This window comes from Salarias fasciatus, chromosome 13, assembly GCF_902148845.1.
Source record: "Salarias fasciatus chromosome 13, fSalaFa1.1, whole genome shotgun sequence".
Taxonomy (NCBI): domain Eukaryota; kingdom Metazoa; phylum Chordata; class Actinopteri; order Blenniiformes; family Blenniidae; genus Salarias; species Salarias fasciatus.
In genome coordinates, this window is record NC_043757.1 from 25,364,893 (window position 1) to 25,388,498 (window position 23,606).

General features: G+C 44.9%; 1 protein-coding gene across 1 annotated transcript in view; it reads right to left on the reverse strand.

The window, feature by feature from the left end:
- The window catches only part of slc24a3 (solute carrier family 24 member 3), a 69,912-nt gene that overhangs the window by 31,325 nt on the left and 14,981 nt on the right, over positions 1-23,606 (reverse strand). Inside the window, exon 2 of the mRNA XM_030106200.1 lies at positions 9,849-9,968. Coding sequence (XP_029962060.1) covers positions 9,849-9,968 — 120 coding nt within the window. The remainder of the gene's footprint in view (positions 1-9,848; positions 9,969-23,606) is intronic.

Genomic DNA, 23,606 nt, shown 5'->3' on the forward strand with positions numbered 1-23,606 from the left:
CAGCGGGTATCCCAGCTCGAGTCTGCAGATGTCTCTGGCCGGGCCCGGCAGCGACACATATCAGGGGGACCGGCTGTGAGACAACATCCCAGTCTGTGAGCCTCCCGACCAGTCCTTACTTCACTCTTTCTCAGGGTTGGAATGTAAATATCCCCCATGAAGCTGAGGAATGCAGGGCGGCATGCGGACAGAGGCGGCAGAGGCAGCAGAGGCGGCCAAGCGCAGCCTCAGGTACGCAGCAGCCGGTCCGAGCGGCCTCACCGGCACCTGGAGTATCGGACATGGACACGTGCTCTCCTTCCAAGCAGCTCCTGCCTTTTGGGAGGTTTTAAAAATAAATAAATAAATAAGACACCCAAAACACACACAAACACCGAAACCCAACGGCAGGTGTCACCGCTCACCGGTTACCATGGCAACAAGGTCTGAAGGAGGGTCTTATTCCCACAAGCGAAAAATTCGCCGATTTGCTTGGGCTGCAGAATAGGGGGCCTGAACAGCACACCTCCATCACACACACACACACACACACACACACATACAGACATGCACGCACAAAGCTGCAGCCAGTGATTTATCCGGGGTTTGCATAATAAGCTTCCGCGTTACTGGAGTCTCCTGAGAGCGTCTTGATGCTGGCTGCAGATCTGTGGAGGCTGCGAAGGCATCCGACTCGCCTCGAACGCAGGCCTGTTGGTAAAGGGGGATTCCGATCTGCCGGCTATTAATAATACAGCGTAATTACAGAGCTGCGTGTCACCATTTTCAGTTATTCCAGCTAATTAGGACTCCCCCTCGGTTCGGCACTGCGCGAAGCTATGCAGAGGTGACTGACCTGGATGTAATGAATTCTGAAAGAGCAGAAGGAATTCTGACGATAGATGTGGAGGCTGGAAACAGAAAGATGAGCTGGACAGAAGACCAACTTGTTGATTGGTCTAAGGGCAGCTGTCCTGCATTTCTCAGGTCTCTCCTTGCACACCTCACTGCAATAACAGACTTTTTCGGGGTTTAATTGAGGCATGTTGAAGCAGGGAGCAACTAAAACATACAGCACGGCAGATGGTCCAGGAACTTAATGTTGTAGAAGGCTTTAAAAACTATCCAATAGCAAGGAGACTGATGAAGACAATAATAATCCCTCCAATTTTCATGTTTACCAATTTGGTATTTGTACTCTATAGTCTGATATTCTAATTTCAGGTGAATATGTGTTTCTACCTTCAAAAGGCACATTATTTAGCTTGTTTCCGTGATTTATAGCCAAGAGGAAGTAATGCTTTATTTAGTCACAGTAATGAAAAGCTCACAATGAGTGCATGAAATGCGATGTTCAGATGCATGTTGACGATGGCAGACACCAATCCAGCTGCTCAGGAATGCCAGAACGGTCAAACATGGCCCTCCGAAATAACTGCATCTTTCAATAATAACAGCAATTTTCTCGATTTGCACTTGTTTCTGCTGCTGCATGTTTTGGTATCTGGCACAGACCCAGGAGGGGAATCTAGTTAAGGAGAATAAAGAGTCCCACAGGGCTCCATACTGGGACATTTATCCTTTTCATACAGTAAGTTGCCGATTTATAACACTGCTACAGTCAATTAATATAGATTTTTTTCTTAACAGGTTAAAAAAAAAAAAAAACTACCAGGACATAGAAGTGTGTGTATTCGCTGTGTGAAGCATGGAGAAAGATTTATTGGCTCTGTGAATAGGGGATTACCGGCTCAGTCCCCAGCTGGGTCTGACATCAATTGTGAACCGCATCGTTTTCATTTTTTACACCCTTGAAATGCTGTCTAAATTTAGCATCCGGTCAGTCTTTTCACATTCATCACTGCTGTCATCCATCACTCAAACTGGCCCGCTCACGCTGACCAGCAGCCCGGGAAGACGGTGATTAACTGTGACATGATATTTACCATCGGAGAGTATAAAATCAATTCACAAGCTCGTTTTCCTGTGAAGGCACTCGATTGGAGGAGGATGTGTCGCTGCTGCAAAGTGAAAACCAGCTTAACTTGATAGATGATGGCTGAGGCTCTGCAAAATCAAACACATCTAATGTATCTAAAACCTATATGTAAATACTGGAATCCTGCCAATGTGGTAATTACTGCTACCAGCCAGGATTTTCCGATTTCAGCATGTCAACTCATTAATTCTATCACATCTACTTCTCCAGACAAGCATGCAGATTAATTATAAGAGTAAATAATGATCTTATTTTTGAACGGATGATCACAAGAGTACAGCAATGAACAGTCAAAATCTTTGAGAATATTGGGCAGAAACTCAGAACGAGGCAAATAATCCTCAAATCGAGACTACAGGAGTAATCTGAGCCAAATCATCTGTAAACACAACAAGATGCAATCATGAGTCAATAACAACGAATATGACATCCAGGCCAGCAAATCCCAATTTCAAGACAAATCAGGAGAGTCCAGGAACCTATCATTAGCAATAATTAACATTAATAAATTGTCTGGTTAAGTTCCTGCATGAGTCAAGATGATCAAACCATCCAGCTTCTCCACCTGCTTCATTCAGGCGAGGACCAAAACGGGCTCAAAATGGTCATCAGCCCAACTGAATATGGAGAGAAAGCAAATGATTTCAGCAAGTTATCCCAATGAGAAACTCTAGGTCAAGGTAGGAAGCTGGAAAAGCGCTGAAAAACCCTGGCGGGCACGGCTCCGGCAGAACAAGACGATTAACACTGCTGGAATCAACGAAAGTCCGAGTTCAACTTGGTAATCTTTTTCGCTGTGTGGCAAAACGTTGAGGAGTAGACTTAAAAACAGCCTCTACGATTTAAAAGCCAGGTTAAGCTCTGGTCCAGGCCCAGTCTCAGGTCTGGACCAGTATGAAGATGTAGAACTTTCAAGTTCTTGGAGTAGTTCCAGTTCAAGACTTGATAAACTGAGGTTACTGGAGCAAAACTGTCAATATGGACAAAGACTGGATCAGTTTTCAAGAGAGAGTGAAGCAGAGAGCAGAGCTTCCTGCTTTTAAAATGTAAGACAACAACACATACAAACACACACACACACACTTCCCAGACACTGATGGAACCTGACACTGTGTGTGGGGCTGGCGGTGCTATTACCTCGCTGACTAATATGACATTTAGAAGCTAATCCTCCTATGTGTGCGCATGCTGCCGTACCGAGGCTGTGAATATCATTATACTATCACGGGGGGTGGCGTAGCAGCGATCTGTAACTGCCCCTCAGAACGCCGCCACACTGTCCCGGACAGCTCAAATACCTGCGGCGGAAACTTAGCAGAGTCAAGGTGAGCTATGAAAAGACTCAGACTCAGGGACTGCACAGGCTCACCGCGGCCGAAGTGAGTAGTTCTTCTGCACAAGCATGAGTGGACGGACAAAAACATCTTTTACCTCCAGGTTTCATAGTTTGATCGGCCGGAAGAGCAACTGGCTGTCCGTCCACATGAATATCCGTATGCTTGCTATTATTGACGGTTTCATTACAAAACCGAACGACAGCGCCAACCTGTGGCCTGGCGTGCTGACCGAATCGTTCTCAGTGTTTCTGCTGCTGCTCTGTGAACGGACGTGATTCTGAAATGAAACAACCCGGACACTCCACTCCACAAATAAACCAGGAGACAATAACCACTTTACCGACTCGGAAAAGAAAATTATTACTTTTATGGGAAATGTGTGGATCCCGGGCTGCATAATTATGAAGAACAGCGACCCCGAGTTCAGACTGAAGATTAACTTGTGCTGGTGGGATTCCGAAACAGGAAATGATGATTATATGAAGTGACAAAGATCACAACCCCCATTGCACACGCACACGCACACGCACACACACACACACGCACGCACACACACACACACACACACACAGGAGAACACTCCCTCCCAGCTGGCCCACAGACTCTGACATGTCTACTGAGCTTCCTTGGAGTGACAGATGGACCGCGGGCGAGGAGGGGATGGCTCGGTAAACACACTCCTCTAATCACACAAACACAGCGAGATACACACTCAGTGGCGCAGGGGGAGTGGTGGACGGGCCGAGGGCATGTAATCACCCCCACTGCATCAGCATGTGAAGCCCCCGATGCTCCGCCAGGCCTCTCTCTCCCGTCTTCGCCCGAGGCCCGGGGGCAGGCCGGGAGTCTCCGGGGCATCGGCTCTTGAGCGCATTCACGACCTGTCCAACCTGCTTCTTCTTTTTCTGCCCTGCCAAGCAACACGTGCCAGAGGACGGCAACAGCTGGCCTGGGACGACAGCCAGAGATGAGCGCTGACGTCTTCTTCAGTGTTTTAAAGAAGTACTGCAACAACGGGGACGCAACAAAACCACGTTGTTTTTATGAATGAGTACAACTTCTACACTTTAGCTGATGTCGAGTACTCATAAGACACTTATCAAATGTCACATGACGGCAATGCATCAACACCACATGCACCACGACAGCCTTACAGTAACGGGGCAGGGAGCTCCAGACCTCGAACTCGAACTCCCTGTGCTAATGCAGATAAATTCCTAATATATTTTAGCATTGATCAATTCTGACTGAAAACGTGAAAAAGTGAGAAAACTGGTGGAAGAAGTTAGCAAACACGTCGGAGTCTTGTCACAACAGAACTCTGTAAGTCTGCAGCTAAAACTCGTGGTGAGCCATCTGAGGAAATGCCTCTCAAAAACAGAAACGATCATAGCAGAAACTTTCCAGAGGTTGTAAATGTTATGTTGCGCATCAATCAGCATGAACTCCCTTGAGATTTACTCAGCCTTATATTTGCCACGGAATAAAGGTCCCTTAAAAGGGCTCATTTAGTTCTTCAATTATAATAATTAACATTGGTCACAGAGTTTTACAGGAATACTCCGAAGATTTTGGACCCACGCCCTATCCCGATCATTTACAGAGTGAGAAAAGCTCATAAATACCTTTTTTGTGTCTGTTCGTCCAGCCGCTGGCTCCCAGCTGTTAGCATCGTAGTTAGCTTAGCTCAACTACGGCAGGTGAAGAGGAGACAGAGCCATTCTGAGAAAGTGGACAAAATACTCCTCACAGTGGTCCAGGGGACGGCGTATTAGCACGTGAAGTAAATCCAAATAGTTATAAAGCATTTTAAAAGATGTGTTTTTTTTTCAATCCGTTAAAATAATGTTTTGATCCACACAGACCTGCGCATGCGCAGTGCTCCGCGGAAGGATATACTGGAGCACAGCAGTAGAAGCCATAGGCTCAGCCGCTGTGCGCCTGGTATATCCTTCCGCAGCGCACTATGCTTGTGCAGGTCTGTGTGTATCAAAATGCTATTTTAAGGGATTGAAAAGAAAACATGTCTTTTAAAAAGTTTTATAACCAATCGGATTTACTTCGCGTGCTAATACGCCGTCCCCTGGACCACTGGAAGGAGTATTTTGTCCACTTTCTCAGTCTGGCTCTGTCTCCTCTTCACCTGCTGTAGTTGAGCTAAGCTAACTACGATGCTAACAGCTGTTAGCCAGGCACTGGACGAACAGACACAAAAAAGGTATTAATGAGCTTATCTCACTTTGTAAATGATAGGGATAGGGCGTGGGTCCAAAATCTTCGGAGTATTCTTTTAAGAATGTGCATGCATGTTTCTCTGCAATAAATACACATTGGAAGTATTTCTTATCTTTTAATATTCATCCCTGCATCAAAATAAATATCAATTAATGTTTTGATAGTACAATGTAACTTTATGTCACGGTTTAAATCTGTTAACTTGCATGGTCAATATTGCACCAAAGCTTGATGTGAAGAAATATTGACAATCAAACTGAAATCGTAAAATCTGCTAGAAAAATCACAATTAGATCTTTTCTGTATCATTCACCCCTAGGGGCCGCATCCAGCCTAAGATCATCTTGAGTGGGACGAATCGCTAAAATAGTGCCATAATAACCTTTGACTTTAAGCTTTTAAGTTTTTCCTTCTTCTAGTGCAGTATAAGAGATTGAAAAGTCGATATTTTCACAAAAAACTCATAATCACCAGAAAATGTCAACAATCTCAATATAAAGTCAATTTTAATGAAACCTTCTGGCACAAAACAGTGAAATGTCCAAAAAACTCCTGCTGCTGAGGCTTTGAGGCTACTTTGCTAGCAGCCAGGTAGCTAGCTTACACTGCAGCATCGTCAGTATCTCAGCTCAGATCTCACTGTTGTGTTGTGTCCACCACTCAGTGTGTGTTATTTTGTATGTCTTTCAGATTGCGATCCTCCTGTCAGGAGATCTCCAACTGAAAAACCCTCCTTTAGGATTTTCTTGTGAGACGATGATATCAGACACTGTGAGCAATACTTGAAAATAAAGTCTGAATATCTCTGAATAATTAAGAAAACCTGGCAGCGGATCGGGACGGGGAGCAAACGAGCGTGGCCTCTTGAATGACGCTCCACTTGTGCGACCGCGGCATAATTAGAAGCGTAACAAGCGATTTCTTACGGCGAGTTAGAGGCGGCGAGCGCCGGTGTCATTCACGAGGCAGGTGAGGATGCTGTTCCACCCCGGACGCACTCATACAGCCGCCGCTTCTGTTTACGACAGAGCGGGACTGAGCGGGATGAGAACAAACATGACTCAGAGGTTATTGCTACCGCGACACACACACACACACACCACACCACACACACACACACACACACGAATAAATACATACATACTGATGAGGCTCCTGTTTGCTGTGCATGAGCAGAGGGGGAAAAGTAACGCAAACATGGTTATCTAACTCAGTCCACCCTCGTGTGTGCTCATATCTGCGTGTGTGTGTGTGTGTTTCACTTCAAAGCGACTTTTCTCTTCAATTTGAAGGAAATTGACACAATAAACTCGCGTCCCCGCCAGAAAAGAAATGAAAAGGGTAACTCGTCCTTGCGGTTCGTCGTCAGCTGTGTGTGTGTGTGTGTGTGTGTGTGTCAGACCGGTTGAAGTGACGGCTGCCGCTGTGTGTGGATATCTGTATGCGGCTGGATGAGAGGAGCTGGTGAGTGCCATTGATCTGAGCAACTAGAGGAGGCAGGCCGAGCTGGAGAGGCGGCCGGCGTTGGTGCCGGGTAGAGAAACGTCCCTGACGACAGGCTGGAGGAGGGTTTTATCACGACGCCAGAAACACGGACTGAAGCCACAGCTCCCCTCTGAACCAGAACATGAGTGAAAGTCCTACAAGGCGTTGCTAAAAAGGCACCGAGACATAATGCCACCATGATACAGCTGTTACAGAAGCAACGTATAGCTCCAGAGCTGGAGACCACAGGACATCATAAAAAGGAAGCAACTTGGACATTCAATATGTCTCTGTTCCAGATTTCGGGGGGAGGCTCAGAGAGCTGCAGCAAAGACTGGCAGCTTCACAAACTGTCAATTAAAGAGAAAGATCATTCATCAGAAGTGAGCCCATTCTAAAAAACCTTCATGCTGCAATTCCTTTTAATCTAAAGAAATGAAAGTAAATCACATCCATTTTAGGGGAAACGTGACAACATGGATGGAAAAAACCCCCTAAAAACATCTACATACATTTCAACCAGGATGACTGATTGCCTATTTAAAATAAAACAATTTGTTGATTGTCGTTTCGTGATGATTGGGTTTGAAAAGATTAAAAAACAAGCCCTTTTTAATTAATTGTTTGGAGCTTGAATAGAATCTGTCTTAATTCTCACTGGCAAGAATATTCTGCTTGATTTACGACAGTAAGTAGCAAAGTAATTTGAGTAAATGATATCTGTTCTGACAGAATCTTTGCCTTGTACGCCACCGCGTCTCTCACAGGCCGCATCATTTCCATCAAGCTGACTCCAGCTCGGAGCTGCCGAAGAGACTTCTTTGCTCACTTGATGGAGCTCTGCAGACCCCAGCTGGCCCGACATTATTCTGGGGAAGTGGCGGTCACGTGGCCCGACTCCATTGTTGCGTATTTGCAGCAGGGATGTCAAGTGAAAGCCACTAAAAATAGAACCCTGGCTATTTTCCCCCCAAAACTGTTGCCGTGAGTCACCTACTGTTTTTCCTGAAACAGACTTTAACATCGCCTTAATCTGTCAACATTCTGCAATGTGACCTGAAAGCAAACGGTATCGCGCACCAACAGGTGCAAGGTGCCGACACTCCTGCAAAAACTTACTCCTGAAATCAGAAGGGATGAAAAAAAAAAAGGAGATGCTTCACAAGAATAAGAATGAGTTATTTAGTTGCATATGAGCATGCACGTGTTGCTACAACAGGGGCAAGCGCAGACATGCGTGTGCACGTGCCTCCCAAGCAAGCGCACGCTTCTGTGCCTCGTCTCTGCAGTGCGTGACAACAATTCCTTTGAATCTAGCCGGTGATGGTTTTTGTTAAACCAAAAAAAAAGAAAGAGAAAAGGAAAAGAGAGGGGCGAGAGAGATAAACACATGATAGCAGAGAGGGAGAAAATGAGGGAGTGAGGTGTAAGGAGCAGACTGTGAAGGCCTCTGTTAGTGCAGGAAAGCAGGAATAATCCCTATTAAGGTAATTAGAGTTTCAGGAGACAAAGTGTAATTAACGGAAACGGGCTATAAACTATGTGCGCGCTAAATATAACTCGTCTGTAAGAATCCAGCAGCCGGACTGCAGGACGAAGGAGCGTTACACGAGACGGGGCGGGCGCGTGTGTGTGTGTGTGTGTGTGTGTGTGTGTGTGTGTGTGTGTGGAGGGCAGTGTGTTTACAATGAGATCAAGAGAATGCTTGGCAGGACGTCAGCCTTGTAAAGCCCCAGGACTCCACATGGAAAACACTCGCACACTCCGCGCCGCGGGGAGGCCGCACAACACACAACACACACACACTCTCTCACACACACACACACTGACGAGCCCCGCAGAGGAAACAAACAGAAAGCACGAGGGCGAGGAGGAGACGCTCTGACAGAGCCGGAGAGCGGCGCTGACAGCGTTCAGTCAGTCCAGGAGAGCGCAGAGGATTTCTACCTGGGAGAAGTTTGTGTTCTTCATCAGCTTTCATGCTAATGTCAACATCCCCCTCACTTTCCCTCTCACCAGAGGGAGCGCTGCGCAGTTTTCATCTGCAGCTCGGCTTCTCTGGAGACGCAGTGCATGTGTGTGTGTGTGTGTGTGTGTGTGTGTGTGTGTGTGTGTGTGTGTGTGTGTAAGGAACTGGAGGCGGATGTTTCTCTTCCACTACTCACCTGATATCTCCGTCACCAAACATGAACCTTTGTGATTTACTGACGGTGTTAAAAACACACACCCACCAGAGGCTTGGAGGTTCATCCAGACGTGCAGATGTGTATTCAAAAAGAAAACATTTGAGGAAGACGGCTTGGAAAACTGCATCAGGTTTTGTCCCAGAAAAGTGTCGCCACAGTTTGAAAACGATGCCTGTTTCCACGGAAACATCACTGCTGGTTGTTTTTGTAACAGAGCCACACACGTGCAGCAGCAGCGTTTCCGTCATCTACACGGGGACGGAGCCCGAGAGTTCAGGCATTTTAAGTTGTTCACACAAAAACAGAGTTGGACCAAAAAGTTCCTGATCTCAACATCTCAATCTCAACATGTTCAAACAAACAAGAAAGCAACAGATGGCGCTCTACCTTCCATATCGGGAAGGTTTTCATCTCCACGTTTCAAACAAGAGCAAAGCTTTCCTCTCCACTAGACCTGTTGGAACTTTAGGTTCCTTTCGTACGAGCCCAGAAGAAAACATTGACCAAATGGCAGCAGAGAAATGGGGTTAAAGCTCCAGAATAACCGATATTTACTGCAGATCAGCAGTTTGAGGGGATAAGCCTCCTCTCAGAGCGCAAAACCACACTGGGCCCAATCAGTCCTACCTGGTTCAGTGCAGTTTTTCTCCGGCTCCAAGTAGATTTTGGAGTCGTTGTCTGCTTGCAGGAGGTGGCGACTCTCCCACCGGGCGTCCTCCACGACCACGGAGCTCGAGACGTGAAAACCTGGGGGAAACGCAGAGAGGAGGGACGACATGGAAGAGTTAGAAAGGTTTCTTAAATGACACGTTGACCGGTCAGTCACAGCTACCATTAGATTAGATCATTGTTGGAATATGCCAAGGGATAAGAGAACTTCATCCACTACACAAGTGAAAAGATGATTTAAATACAGAAGGACAATGAAGGAGTGCACTTGAGGAAAATCCAAAACCAAAAGACAGTGGAGGCTTCATTTACAGGACATTTTCAAGTGAAATTGAAAAACACAACGGTGCTCGGAGCCTGAAAACAGACCCAAAGGTGGAACTTTCTGAAAACAGCGCGTGTAAACAGGGGAAAACGCAACTTGTTAAAAAGGCTTTCATCACGTATACTCTACATCACAACAGAAGAAAAACTTTAAAGTGTAAATGTTAGGTTGAAAGATTAAATCGGGCGGCATGAACTGTTTGACACCACGGATCTTCTGAGAACTTTCTTCCGAAACATGAACTGATAACCACAAATCTTCTGTTTCCTCGGTTAAATAACACCCCTCAATGCTCTAAACTTCTCCCTCCTTGCAGAACAAAGCCAGATGAGCCGCGCATCCTGCGTATGGCAGCGGCGTGGCGTTCTGAGCGCCGGCGGTGAGCCCCATCATTCCAGCTCAGTCATCTGGGCCACGGTATCCTCGAGTACCCGACCTCTGACCCGTGCAACTTTAAGAGGCCGGGCCTTTCCATAAATAGCACGAGCTATTTTTATCAAAACGTGAAAAGTTAGCAACACGTCGCACACAGCCGCGTCACAGCGGGCAGCGAGGACGGAGAGACAGCGAGCCAGAAGAGGAAGCTTCAGAGAGACGACAGCACGGAGGGTCACACGGCACAATGACGTTTCAAGTATTTACTCACATCAGCTTATGTTTACGCTGGAGTCACAGATACAAACCGAATCACAATGACTCATATTTATGTTATAAGACAAATTTCCCTTCCAGGTGTCGCCATATGAACAGTTACACATTTGGATTATAGGAGCTTTCATCTGGATCTGCTATCCTGACAGTTATCAGTATCACACTTAATTAACCATCAAATCACTGAAATCCATTCATCGCTTTCCGATAGTCCCACACTTCCTCCTCATCCAATTATCTGTTAGTCTACCCATTTTCATCTAAATTCACACACAAGTTTTTGAGTCATCCTGTAAACCGACTGACCGATCAACCGACCCACCAACAGACCAACCGACGAACCAACCAACTGTCCAGCTGACAAACCAACCAGCTGAACTACAAACTGACCGATGGACAAACTGACCAGTCAGCCAGCGAATCAAAATACAAACTGACCGACAGACCAATCAACCAACCAACCAGCCAGCAGACCAACGAAAAGACCGACCGACTGACCAGGAAACCAACAGACCAAGCAACAGGCCAATCGACCCACCGACCGGCTGACATACCAACCAGGAGAAGAACTGACCAACCAGCCGACAAACCGACCAACCAGTCAACCTCAACATTATCTTCCTTCATGATACTTTTCTAAATGTGACGGCTGAAAATATAATGGCTTTCTATAAGGAGGCAGTTATTAAAATTTTTTGGGAAAGAGGATGAAAACAATGTTTGCAGACATAATGAGAAAGCAGTGCGACATACGCAGACTATAAATAAAAACACACTGTAAATCACTCATTAGAGACATGGTCAATGAACAGCAGGATCAAGCAGTAGGACATCATGCATTAATCTATGTGTATGCAGACTGCAACAGTCAGAGCTCAAAGAAGGATTTACACATATGTTTGAGAACTGGTACATTCTGATACACAGACAAATAGATTATAACATTGTACAAATGCAGTCTCAAGTGCTTTTTACTTCTGCCTGAAATGTTAAGATAGATAAAGAATGAAATATGATCGGGTTTTTAGATGAGGCTACAAAATTAGGTAAAAAAAATAAAGATAAGCTTTAGATGTTTTTACATCAAGATAAATATGTCAAAACCTGGCCGAGAATCAGAAACCTTCAACACGATGAAGTGGAAACACTGTAAGTGGAAAATAAACCAGTCCCAGCGGTGCGACACAGGCTTCAGTATGTACAGTACTACAAGGAAAACCGAAGGCTGGAATGTGCCACGTCGAATCAGCACCAGCGCCTGTTCACGGCAATGATGCTTTTTTTTTTTTTTTTTTTGCCCTCGTACTGTATGGTTCCCCCTCAGCCCATGTGTCTGCATGAGCCGTCAGCAGGAGACGCCGAACAACTGGAAAGCATGAATGACAGTCGGCACACGCCACCGGAGGACTCTCTTAATAACCACACACACACCCACACACACACACACACACACACACACACACACACACACACACACACACACACACACACACACAGTGTGTTTCAGGTGGTCCAGTGAGGCAGAAGACATCACTACTGCTGGGGTTACCATGGCGACGTGACATAACCGATGAGGCATGGGTGTGTGTGTGCGTGTGTGTCTGTGTGTGTGCACGCATGACGTAACACCAAAAATACCTCATGCATGCACAGGACGCACGCAACTGCAAGCGAGCGCACACGCCGAGCACGTGCGCGGAGCTGCAACGCCGCCGCTCGCTCTCTCAGGTGAAAACAGTAGAGGGGGGGGTCTGCATCCATCAGCATCAGGAGGAATTTTCATCATACTGTCTTATAAACAAATGCGGCAAAACGGTATTAATCTTATCATGTTCTCATTTGTGTAGTGGGCGACGGCAAATGTCAGAAGCAGACGTGAAATGAAACTCAACTGATGGAGTTTATCGTAGTTTATTAAAATGAAGTCATATTCATCAAAGTACTTTGGCGTTCTGTGCAATCAATTCAATTCGAGCACATTCTTCAGAGTAAACAGATTACACTCACGCTGCTCATTTAACCTGCTTCAAACTCCAAGACACTGAGGCTCCAATCATGCAACATTTCAAGTGAAAACGCATCGTTTTTGCTTTTCAACAGCAATGTTTTGAAAGCAATGTCCATTTACATGGAAACGGTAGAAGAAAGGCTCAAAATTATGTAGTTTTCATGTTTCAGTTTTCAGTTTCATGGACCGGTAGTGCGTCCTGTTTAAACCTTAGCACATCTCACAGACGCTGTAAAGAGTAGTCTTGACTAGGGCTGAACAATATATCGTTATCATATCGATATCGCGATATGAACATTCAGGACATTAGTTTCTCAAAATCAACGATTCCAAGATTTCCCCTGCTTGCCCTGCATGTAAGCTCGCCCATGCACAGGTAAGGCCCGCCAACCACAAACCTCGTTACTGGTTGACAGCTGATGGCAGAGGACGGTTGCAGAATCTGCACATACGAGTTTGGTGGTCGTGGCAGTGAGTTCTCATGAATAAACCTGCATTTTTTTTTTTTTTTACATCCTTTTGTATTATGATGTTTTTATTTTTCTGAAAAATGCTTAACTTTCACTGAATCCATTGTAATATATCGTATCGATATCGAGATATCTGGCATAGATATCGAGATATGAAATTTTGCCCATATCATTCAGCCCTAGTCTTGACACTCTGGAGGCCGCCATTTTTGTTCATGTCCATCTACTTGTGCATGTGCACAAGAACCACTCATCACAGCCGTGGTGCGCAGGAGCAGCTGCAGCGATTCTGAGATCCAGAAAATTTCAGAAAGTTGCGTTTTCCACTGTTTCCGAGAAGACGGAGTCGGAGCATTTTCAAAAAGTTCCACCGTGGGAGCCCTTTTCAAAAACTTCAGGTTCATGCTGTGGCCAGTGGCATCGTGTCAACAGACCCAAAAATGCAGGGACAGGTTTCCATGTTCACTTCCTGACATCAATCAAGGCTAATCAGGAGGGAGATGACACGCTAACATCTACAGGTTGTTTTTGTTTTTGTCCCCTCTTGCTTGAACCAGGGGTTGAATAACTACCAACAGTCTGTCTGTCCTTTAGTTTTCATGAGTTTTATTAGACATACAAAAATGCATAGCTACAGTGAAAATGGCGGAAATTTTTTAAACATTTTTAACCATTTTATCTTGTATTTTTTCATTTTTACTTTGTTCATTTCAAATAGCATTGACCAATTTATGTTGTTTTTTTTGCAGTTTTAGCAACTTTGACATTTTGTCTTTCCTTTTGAGCTTTTCTGCAGTTTTAGCTGTTGGGATACTGGTTTTACAAGCCACTTTAAGCACGATAAGCAATTTTCTGTTTCCAGGTTGGAATAATATTGGAAGTCTTTTGAAAATGACGTAGTATGCAAATAAACAAAAGTGAAAGTTTCGTTAAGCTAGTACTGAAGGGTAAAGAGGAACACGGAGCTTCGGAGCCCCAAGTCACAAAACCCTGAACAAACTCAGAATCACCTGTACACACACACAAACATCACACACGGCGTTAGCGTGTGTTTCAGGTGGCCAGGCCGGCCGTCTGTGCCGGCTTCGAGCCTCCAATCCGACGCACTGGACACACCCACACCTTCACTCTCCTTCATACAAAGTCACAGAGAGACAAAAAACCGAAACAGCACAAGGTGAACAGACGTACCTGCAGGAGTTACCGGTTTTAAGATCTAGGCCAGCAGTGCGTACGAGTGTGTGTGAGGAAAGGCTTGAGGGATTCTTAAATTCTGGGGGAGCCGAGATGAACTGAAAATATTCCTGCAGTTCATGACATAAAACCAACCAACCGAATTCAGCCGTCCGACGGCGCGGTGTTCAGCCCTGCCTGCGTCCTACATCGGCCCTCTGCAGGTCCAAGCCGACCCCATACCATCACATCCCACGGCCCTCCCATGGCTCCTCGCTGTCACGCCTAATTAGATCCTTTATCTTCATTAGCATGCCTTGGCAGGAGCGCGCACACACATGCATACATGTGTCCATGCATGTGTGTTTGTGTGTGTGTGTGCGTGTGCGTGAGTTGACACGTGTGTACAGCACATGCATTGGCCCTTGAGGACGAACCCTTGTGTTCCTGAGTGTGCCATGTGTGGTGGATTTATTTATTTATTTTGGTATGCAGTATGTACCAACACAGTTCCATCAGTTACTCGCACTGCACATACATATATATGTGTGTGTGTGTGTGTGTATGTGTGTGTGTGTGTGTGCGCTTGAGAGCTAGCTACAACCTTGTCCCTAGAGAGAAGAGAATCAGGCCATGTGCACGTGGCTCGTACTATACTGTGCTATAATATGCTCCACGTGACGCCCACATCCTTGGCTCCACGTCGTAGGACACACTATGTAGGTTACGCTTTTCCTGCGAGTTTCAGGCACGTTACGCCGATACGCCACAAACTCCGGATCACTGCTGATACGCCTTCATTCCACCACACCATCCCCATCCCACAGCAACTCCACTGGCTCCTGGTGGAAGGATTACCTGCACACCTCGCCCATCCAGAACCTCTCTGACCTTCAGCATGTTGTCACTCCGTCTCGCTCGCTCCGATCCTCTGGAGCTCCATCAGTCGCCAGGTCTTCAAATCCCAACTCAAAGTTGACGTTGGGTTGTTGTTGGGTTTTTATTTTTTTAATCCTTTTTGTCCTATGTGTATCTTATCTGCTTTAACAGTTTCAAAGTTCAAAACACCTTTTTTCCACACATGAATATTTTTCAGTGTTTTCAGTTCTTGTGAATCTAATTTTGACCGGTCAGCAACTTTTCCACAGCAACAAGCTGTAACTTTTCGAAAACGCTGACTCCATGAAAACTCAATTTTCTATCAAGGCTCCGTCTCAATGTGCACGCAGGAAAATGCTACTTTTTCAAAACGCCTCCAACTCCATTCTCGTGGAATCGGGCAAAAACACAGCTTTTCTTGGCTGCTGCTGCTGTGCAGGTGCACCATGGCTGAAGAAAACAGTTCTTCTGCACAGGCTTTGCTCCAGAGTGCCATGATTCCCGGTCCACATTCTCCATATTCTCCTGGACTTGGCAGTTTTAGAGTTGATATTCACCATAAAAGCAACCCAACGTCATCGTCTGTCCATACGAATGCCCGTTTATTCCCAAATTGAATTTCAGCAAACTGTCCTCTGTGTGCATCTGTGTGTGGTTTTATTACAAACACAACCAACAGCACCTACTAGTGGCCCAACAGGAAAAAATATCCTTCGTTTAGTGTTTCGCTCTTTCTATGCAGACATCGTTTAATGCTGCTGTGGAAACTTTTCTGAAAACATAAATGAGGCATTTTCATTTGAAACGTGTAAACGGTGCCTCACACAACAGCAGCTTTGTCTAGTTGAAGTATTAAAATGTCACAAGCTAAATAAATGTAGTGCTCAATAAAATGAGTGCTGAGCCACGTCAGCCCAGCATCTCAGAGGCAGATCAGCTCCAGACGCCTCGTTCACACTCTGATCTGCTCACACTGGCAGCAGCAGAGACGCCTCGCCTTAAAAAAAAAAAAGCCACTAAGACGTATAGACATGGACATACCGTGTTAGCCAGCAGGGTTTTAAAATAGGCCCTGATAAAAAGGGAGAGCGCGCAGAGACGCTGTCAGAGGGGTTCGTTAATTGTTGCCTAATGAACATGACAGCTCGCTAATGGTCTTATTAGCTGACGCAGTCAGACGCCGCTCTCGCCGAGCGTAAACGGTGCCGCCTCCCGTCTTTCTGCACGAGGACGTGGTCACGTGGGCGGTTCTCTCAGGAGGGGCTTTCTCTGCCCCCGGATGGAAGGTCAAATGCAAGATTTTGAAGATGCTGATCATGACGACTTCGGATTGGAAGATCGCAAACATTCTGACAGCATTGGATTATTAGGTTTAAGTTGAAATTTATTCTACAGAAACCTAAATCTTTTGTGTTTGTCTTTCTGAGGCTGAGCTGAGGGCTGTGATTGCAGAAAGCATCTGGAGGAGCAGTGAGAATAAACAGTAATCTCACCATCAGACCGGAGCCTTCTGCTGCGATGCCACAAAGCACACAAGACTTATGAAACCATAAACCTGTTGTTCAGAGAATCCAACGCCACTTGGAAACCGGAGAAGCTGAGATACGGGAATCCAGCTGAGGTTTAAAGCGTTTAAAGAGAAAAGGTAATAAGAAAGGAGATAGCTGGTTCAGGTATCTCCGGCAGATTCAGCGGAAAAACAAACGAAAGTGGAGCTACTGCAGCATCCCTGAAGCCGTTCGTCATTCATCCTGCTGCAGAGTCGAGCCGCTCAAAAAGCAAAACACTCAAAACTCAAACTCCCATCACAATATAAGGGAACAGACAAGATCAGATCAATCTGTTCAGGAACGCTTCAGTTTACATTCGTGTTTATGTTGTATGCATGGGATATGGCATGACTGTCTTCAGATTTCAGCAAAACTTAAAGACTGTCCACTGAAAGTAATATTCTGCCGGTGAAGCTTCACCTCCCACCAGCAACAACAGCACACGTTATGAGCTGTGTTAACAGGAGGTCACCAAACGTTTCAGAGAATAAAACAGTGCTGGTCTACAGCTAAAAGCCAAAACCGTGATTCTGATGTTCACCTGCTCCAGAAGGATGGCACTGAGTAAAACAGAAGAGTGACATTAGAGAAATCTCGCATTTGGCAAATGTTCTAAAATAAAAATATTTTCGTCACAACTAAAAAAAAACAAAACCTCCATGTGGAAGTCTCAGAAGAAGGTGAAGACCCTCTTCAGGTACAGGAGGGAACCTTCCTCAGGCGGAGGAGTTCAGGAAACCCCAGAAGAGCTGCAGGGAGTTGCAGGTGATGAGGTTGTTTTGGTTTCCATGTTTCCGTTTCTGCCACCACAACCTCAACGACTAAACAGCAGAGGATGTATTGATTAATAGACAGTCTTCCTCCAGATAGTTGCAAGCCTCAGTGTGACAGATTCATGGTTGTGAGTTAACAAATATATGCAAATATACGGTGGCTGACCTAAACAATCTGATTTCAAATCTAATCTGTTTCTATCATGCATTTTTCACCAAGTCCTGCCACAGGTTTAACACCAAATGTACTGATGATTTCTGTACATTTTTCAAAGGCAAGACAAAGGAAACATTTGAATTGAAAGGTCGGACTGAAATTCAAGCCAAAATAAAGCCATAGATTAAAACCAAAAAAAAAAAAAAACAATTTATTCCTACAACTCATAATTTCAACCAGAGAAAAAGTAACACGTGAGTATAAACTCATCTTCCGTCTGATCCGGCTTCTGTTTTGATTTGACTTCTGTGACCTTTCCCGCAGACAGACCCACTAAATCTGCTCTTCCTCTCTGGCTCACAGCGGATTCACGTCTCTTTGAATGAGCAGCTCGTTCAGCATCCACGTCACATGGAATCACCCGCGTAATGTCAACATGTCGTCACGGCGTGCGACTGCATTACGTAAGGGCCGCCGTCCCCAGGTCCCTGAAACTCACGTGACAAAAGAGGGATCCAGGTCCAGAGGCCGAGGACATTGCTCTGGAAAACGCACACAATTCGCCCTTCACACTCGGTTGCAGAACAAATAATATATGAGGTTCGGAGTGGGGGAAAAAAAAAAGGTAGAAGGAAGTCATCACTGTGGAAATGTTTTATCTGCGGGGACCTGACAAAACACACAAATTCATACACACTCTGCGGAACAAATCGTCTCTTCGGTGCAGAAACTATTTTAGACAGAGGTAGTTATGTAATCAAGGTACATTTGCCAAAATGGTCTAAAAATAGACTGAGGGAGAGTATAGTGCTTTGTCTGAGCGTCTCCAACAGGAGGTCTGAGGCCGCCGAGGCTCAGGATGATCCAAGTATAAAACTCTTCCAAAAGACGATGTCAAGTGAAGGAACTCAAACAATAGTGTCAGAGGCAGACGAGTTAAAAGCATTAAGCAAACTTCAGCTTCAACGTTAAAAACAACTGCAGATGTTTGAAAAACAGGTCTGTTGTCTTATGTGGAAAATTAAGTGATGAAAAATGCTCTAAAAGTTACAATTTCTTCCCTAAAAGTCAGCAGTTTGGTTTTTCAGATGAAAGCGTCTGCCAGTACGTATTCTGCTGCAAATACTGGAAAGATCACAAACTACCACATTCCTGCTGACTTAAATGTAAACCACGACTTCGAAGACAACTACTTAGTGAAAATCTCTCTAGAATTTGTCATATAATTTCAGTATAATTTATCGGTTTGCCTTTTTAGAATGACAATTTCAGGATTGCGCTGTTTAATAAATACTCAATGGATTTTCCAACTTTTGCAATAAAGTTAAATATTATTATATATTACTGCAGTATGAACAAGAATGTTTCAATTAAGAAATATGAAAAGAGTTCATCTAAGATTAAGACAAAACACCGATAGTTTATGAATCATGATTTGGCCTGATAATATAGACATTGATCAGAAGGCAAATCGCTAAACAGCCACCCCTCCCCCATCCGAGTGAAGGTTTCCTCCACTTAAATCCCAGAAACAGAATTCCTCCGACATCTTTCAGTCAGACGGTTCATAAAAGAGAGCCGACGCTTCTTCAAGGTTTTTTTTCCTCAGAATCTTTACAAACATAATTCACAGCATCTATGTCAGCTGGGAACAAACGTACAATCAGCCAGACTTTATTAGAAAGGCTTCAGGCAGCCAGACTGCCTATCAGACGCTGCGGTTCCCTAAACGAAGGGCGGGCCGCAGATAAGGAGACAGTTTCACTCATTATCTCTGCAGAAGACTGATATCCTCTGCAAATTTGTCTTTTCAAAACGAGAGGCTCTACCATAATCAGCTCCTCTCCAGGTACTCACAGGTGATCGCACGCACATGCAAACACGCGCAGGCGGTGAGAATTCACCGGGAGTCATCCCAGAGTCCGATTAATCTGATCGGAGTAATTAAAAATGTAATGGCTTGGTCTGGCCCTGCTAAGTGCAGGTGAATCGCGCTGTGATTGTGTTTGCATTGTTCAGGGGAACAAAGGAGTCCTGCCAGGCTAATCGCTGCAGGAGCGCTCAGTCGCTGAACGGCGGGACGTCATCAGCGAACAACAGCCACTCGCACAGTCCACACAACGCCAAAGTTTGTAATCGGTCGATCTGTGGACTGGAGGTGAGGGAGTTCGCACCTGTTCACTCTGTCACTCGGTTTTAAAGTTTTGGGATTCCTGCCAGGGACACGGCAGTCCAGTAAACAAAAATCAAATCAATCACCTGGATTTATGGTGACGACCCTGTTTGGATTTTTAAAGGAGGTAACCTGGTTTTCTCTCACAGTTCAAAGGTGACTCTACAGCTGTTTTCACACGGATCTAGAAACCTGTTGGTGTTAACCTCATGGCTGGAGGGTCACCGTTAACATATTCCCTCGGCACTGAGAGCAGATTAGGATGACTCCTCGCCCTTGCTCAGTTGGGACTCTGACCGGTAGGGGTGCAACAGATTAAGAAACTCTGTGTTCGGATCGTATCACAGTTTTAAATCATGGATCAGATTATTTTTCAGATCAGCAAAAAGAAAAAAACAGAGATAACTTTGTCCTCCATTTATTTTGTTAAACATTTTTGCCCATTGCATTAACGCAAAATTCAACTTCCATTCTGCAGCACAGGGCTTCTCATCTCCCAGTCCACAGAGCTGCCTTTACCTGCTCATGAAGTCTTGGTACGATCGCGTCACTGAAGTGGATGTGCAACAGGTCTTCATAGAGAGAATCAGCCACATTCAGAGTGTTTGAAGCCCGTTTCTCACACAATGAAACGATATCATGCCTGCAGCAATAAACACCCCGGTGTCTTTTGTAACAGATTTATCCTGGTCGGATTCTACAGTAAAGAGCTGCTTAAATATATAATCAGCGACTGTTGAGCAACATCGAGGTGATGTGGCTGAACGATATGTACCATAAAGCCAACACGTCATTATGGGTTTGTCCTTAAACCTTCTTCCGTCATCACTGTATTTCACAGGGAAGACAAAATACTCCCATACGTGTGATTTAAATGGCGTTGGAAGTTTTTCAACTTCCTCTGTTCTTTCAGCAGCCCTGGCTACTGCGCTTGAGTGTTGATTGAACACGCCGCCTTCACGTGAACCAATGACGTGAACACGCATAACTTTTTTTTCATCTGCCAATCCGCGGACCACGTTCGTGCCGATCCATGGAGAGGAATCCATACGGATCGCGGATCAATCGTGATCCGTTGCACCCCTCCTAACCGGCAGCTGTGTGAACCTACGAAATGCCGAAGCAGCTCAATCCAAATGTCAAGATGATGAATTTATCATCAAAATGAATCAATGTGACGACTTGAGTCGGATGGACCGATATTATTTAAAATAAAAACAAATCAGTGAAAGTGCACAAAACAAATCGTAAAAAAACAAACTGCAAAAGCATCGACTCTACACACAAAACTTCATATACGAGGAAGCTAGAAGACGTGTGAACCGCGCTGTACTGTATCAAATCGTTGTCTCAGTATCACTCAGCACCTGCTTTAAACGTAGATGTGAGAACTGAACTGAAATTCACCAATAAATTACGGCTTGTAGTTTTTGTCATAGCGGTTAGATTTTCACAGAGTTTAGATTTGTCACTCATGTTTTTACCAACCAAAGTAATTCCAGCGACTTTCAGATTCATGATCAAACTAGTGAAAATGAACAAACTGCATTCCAACCAACACGTATCCTGCACTTGGTGTTATTACTACAGAAAAGAAGCCGTCTCTTGGCGATTAGAAATACATTTTCATGACTTGTAAAGCACTTTCTGTTTCTTTTTGGACGCTCATCCGTGAAAACCTGTCTCGTTTCCACTTTTCCCACCATCTATTAACATAACCCTTCATGTCTTCTGGCGTCGGACTGCACGAGGATCCTTACCTTGGCGGTAATCTATAGACTCTAACCTACATTTCACTGCATAATAACTCTCACTTGTGAAGTCTAATTCTGTCAGATCTGCAACCTTGGGGGAACAGCAGGTTCGTTTCATTTCTAATGCATAGGGAGGGACTCCTGTGGGTCGAGTGGGGGGGGAATGTCGAGAGCCCGTGAGAGGTACAGCAGCTTTTTACCAAGATCATCAATCACGTGCTTAATGAGGACTTTTACAGCACTTCTCTATATATAGGCGCAGGTCTCCAGGTCAGCTGGAGGCAGCGGAGGGATGTGATTCTAAACCCTACGTGAAAATTGGACGATGACAAGACCCTGGTGGCAGTTAAAAGAATTTAGAGACGGCGACTGTCTGAGGTGAATATGTGTTTCCATTCAGAAGAATGTATCTGAATGATCCCATTTTTAAGTCTAATTTGCAAACTTGAGTGACTCCATCAGTCCCTCACCTGACATTCAGCACTAACTAACTCGTCTGAGCTTCTCCTCACTGTCACTCTGTAACTTGAGGTTACTGAAATACAACAATAAACACTCAAAGCAAAGCTAGCTGCTGAGCAGCCACCCAAATAAATCATAGTTCTGTTATGTTTATGGAAACATGAACACTTTCATCTAATTACGACTGTTTCAAATGTGTTGTCAAAAAGAAAGGTTTTTGATTTTTTTGTTTTAAAAAGGATGAACACAATGAACCAATATCTGTTAATTTTTTCAAAACAACTACTGTGGCGATAGCGCTGCACATTGTGTTGTCCTTACCACCAATGATTCAGAAGCAAAGAACAGCAAAATAAACTCTAATACTGAATGATAATATGTTTGTGCTTCATTACCTATAAATAATTTGCATGAAAGGAGCAGATAACCAGCCCATAGCGCTGGAAAATGAAATTACAAAAAAATTAAACCAACCAGCGCCGTTGAATGTCTGTGGCTGTAGGCGAATTTGAGGTCACCCACTGCGATTCGGTTTATAAACGCACCAGAATTGAAGAATGATCAAGCTCCCCACCTTAAGCATTTTCTTCCATCTCCATGTGCCAGAGGCGCAGGACAATCATTATCCACCTGTCAAAAATAAATACATTTAGGGATGGCAATTTGGCGTCCCTCCTGGTGCTTGGCGCTCTCGGCTGGCCCCGCTTATATACACACATGCTTACATATATATTGGTTTTAGAGCAATTTATGGTTTTGCACATGAGTGTGGCCCGTATGTTCAGGTGTATGAACCACAACGACTCTCCAGATTCTCATGGGGATCCAGGAACAGCCTGCCTGAGGAGCCGAACTCAAAATGCAGAAACTTTGTAAAGAAAGCTTAAAACAGTCTTATGTTTATGATTAAAGCTCCATTTATCATCCAATCATCAACTTTGGATCAACCCTGCTGATTCAGTTCTTTATGTGTCATAATCAGAAGTGACACCTTTCTACACGTGAAAGTGCTTCATCTCAACAGGAGGTCGCCAGTGAACTCCGAAACTGTGAGATCAGGAAAAGAGTAAAAAATATTAAAGAGTGAAGCAGGAGAGGAAAGGAAGGGACAGGGATGGACTACCATCTCTGCAGCTCTTCCTCCTCAGCCTGCTTCTTCAAGCCGAAGCGAAGATCCCAGAATACCCATGGTAGGCGCTAAAATAGACTTGGAGTCGGATGATAAATTAGCTGGGGCGTATTTGGGGAGCAGGGGAGCAACGATGAGTGAGAGAAAGATTACAGAGAGGGAGCAACGGAGAGTGAGAGACAGAAAATAGCTCGTAATGTTTAATCACAGCT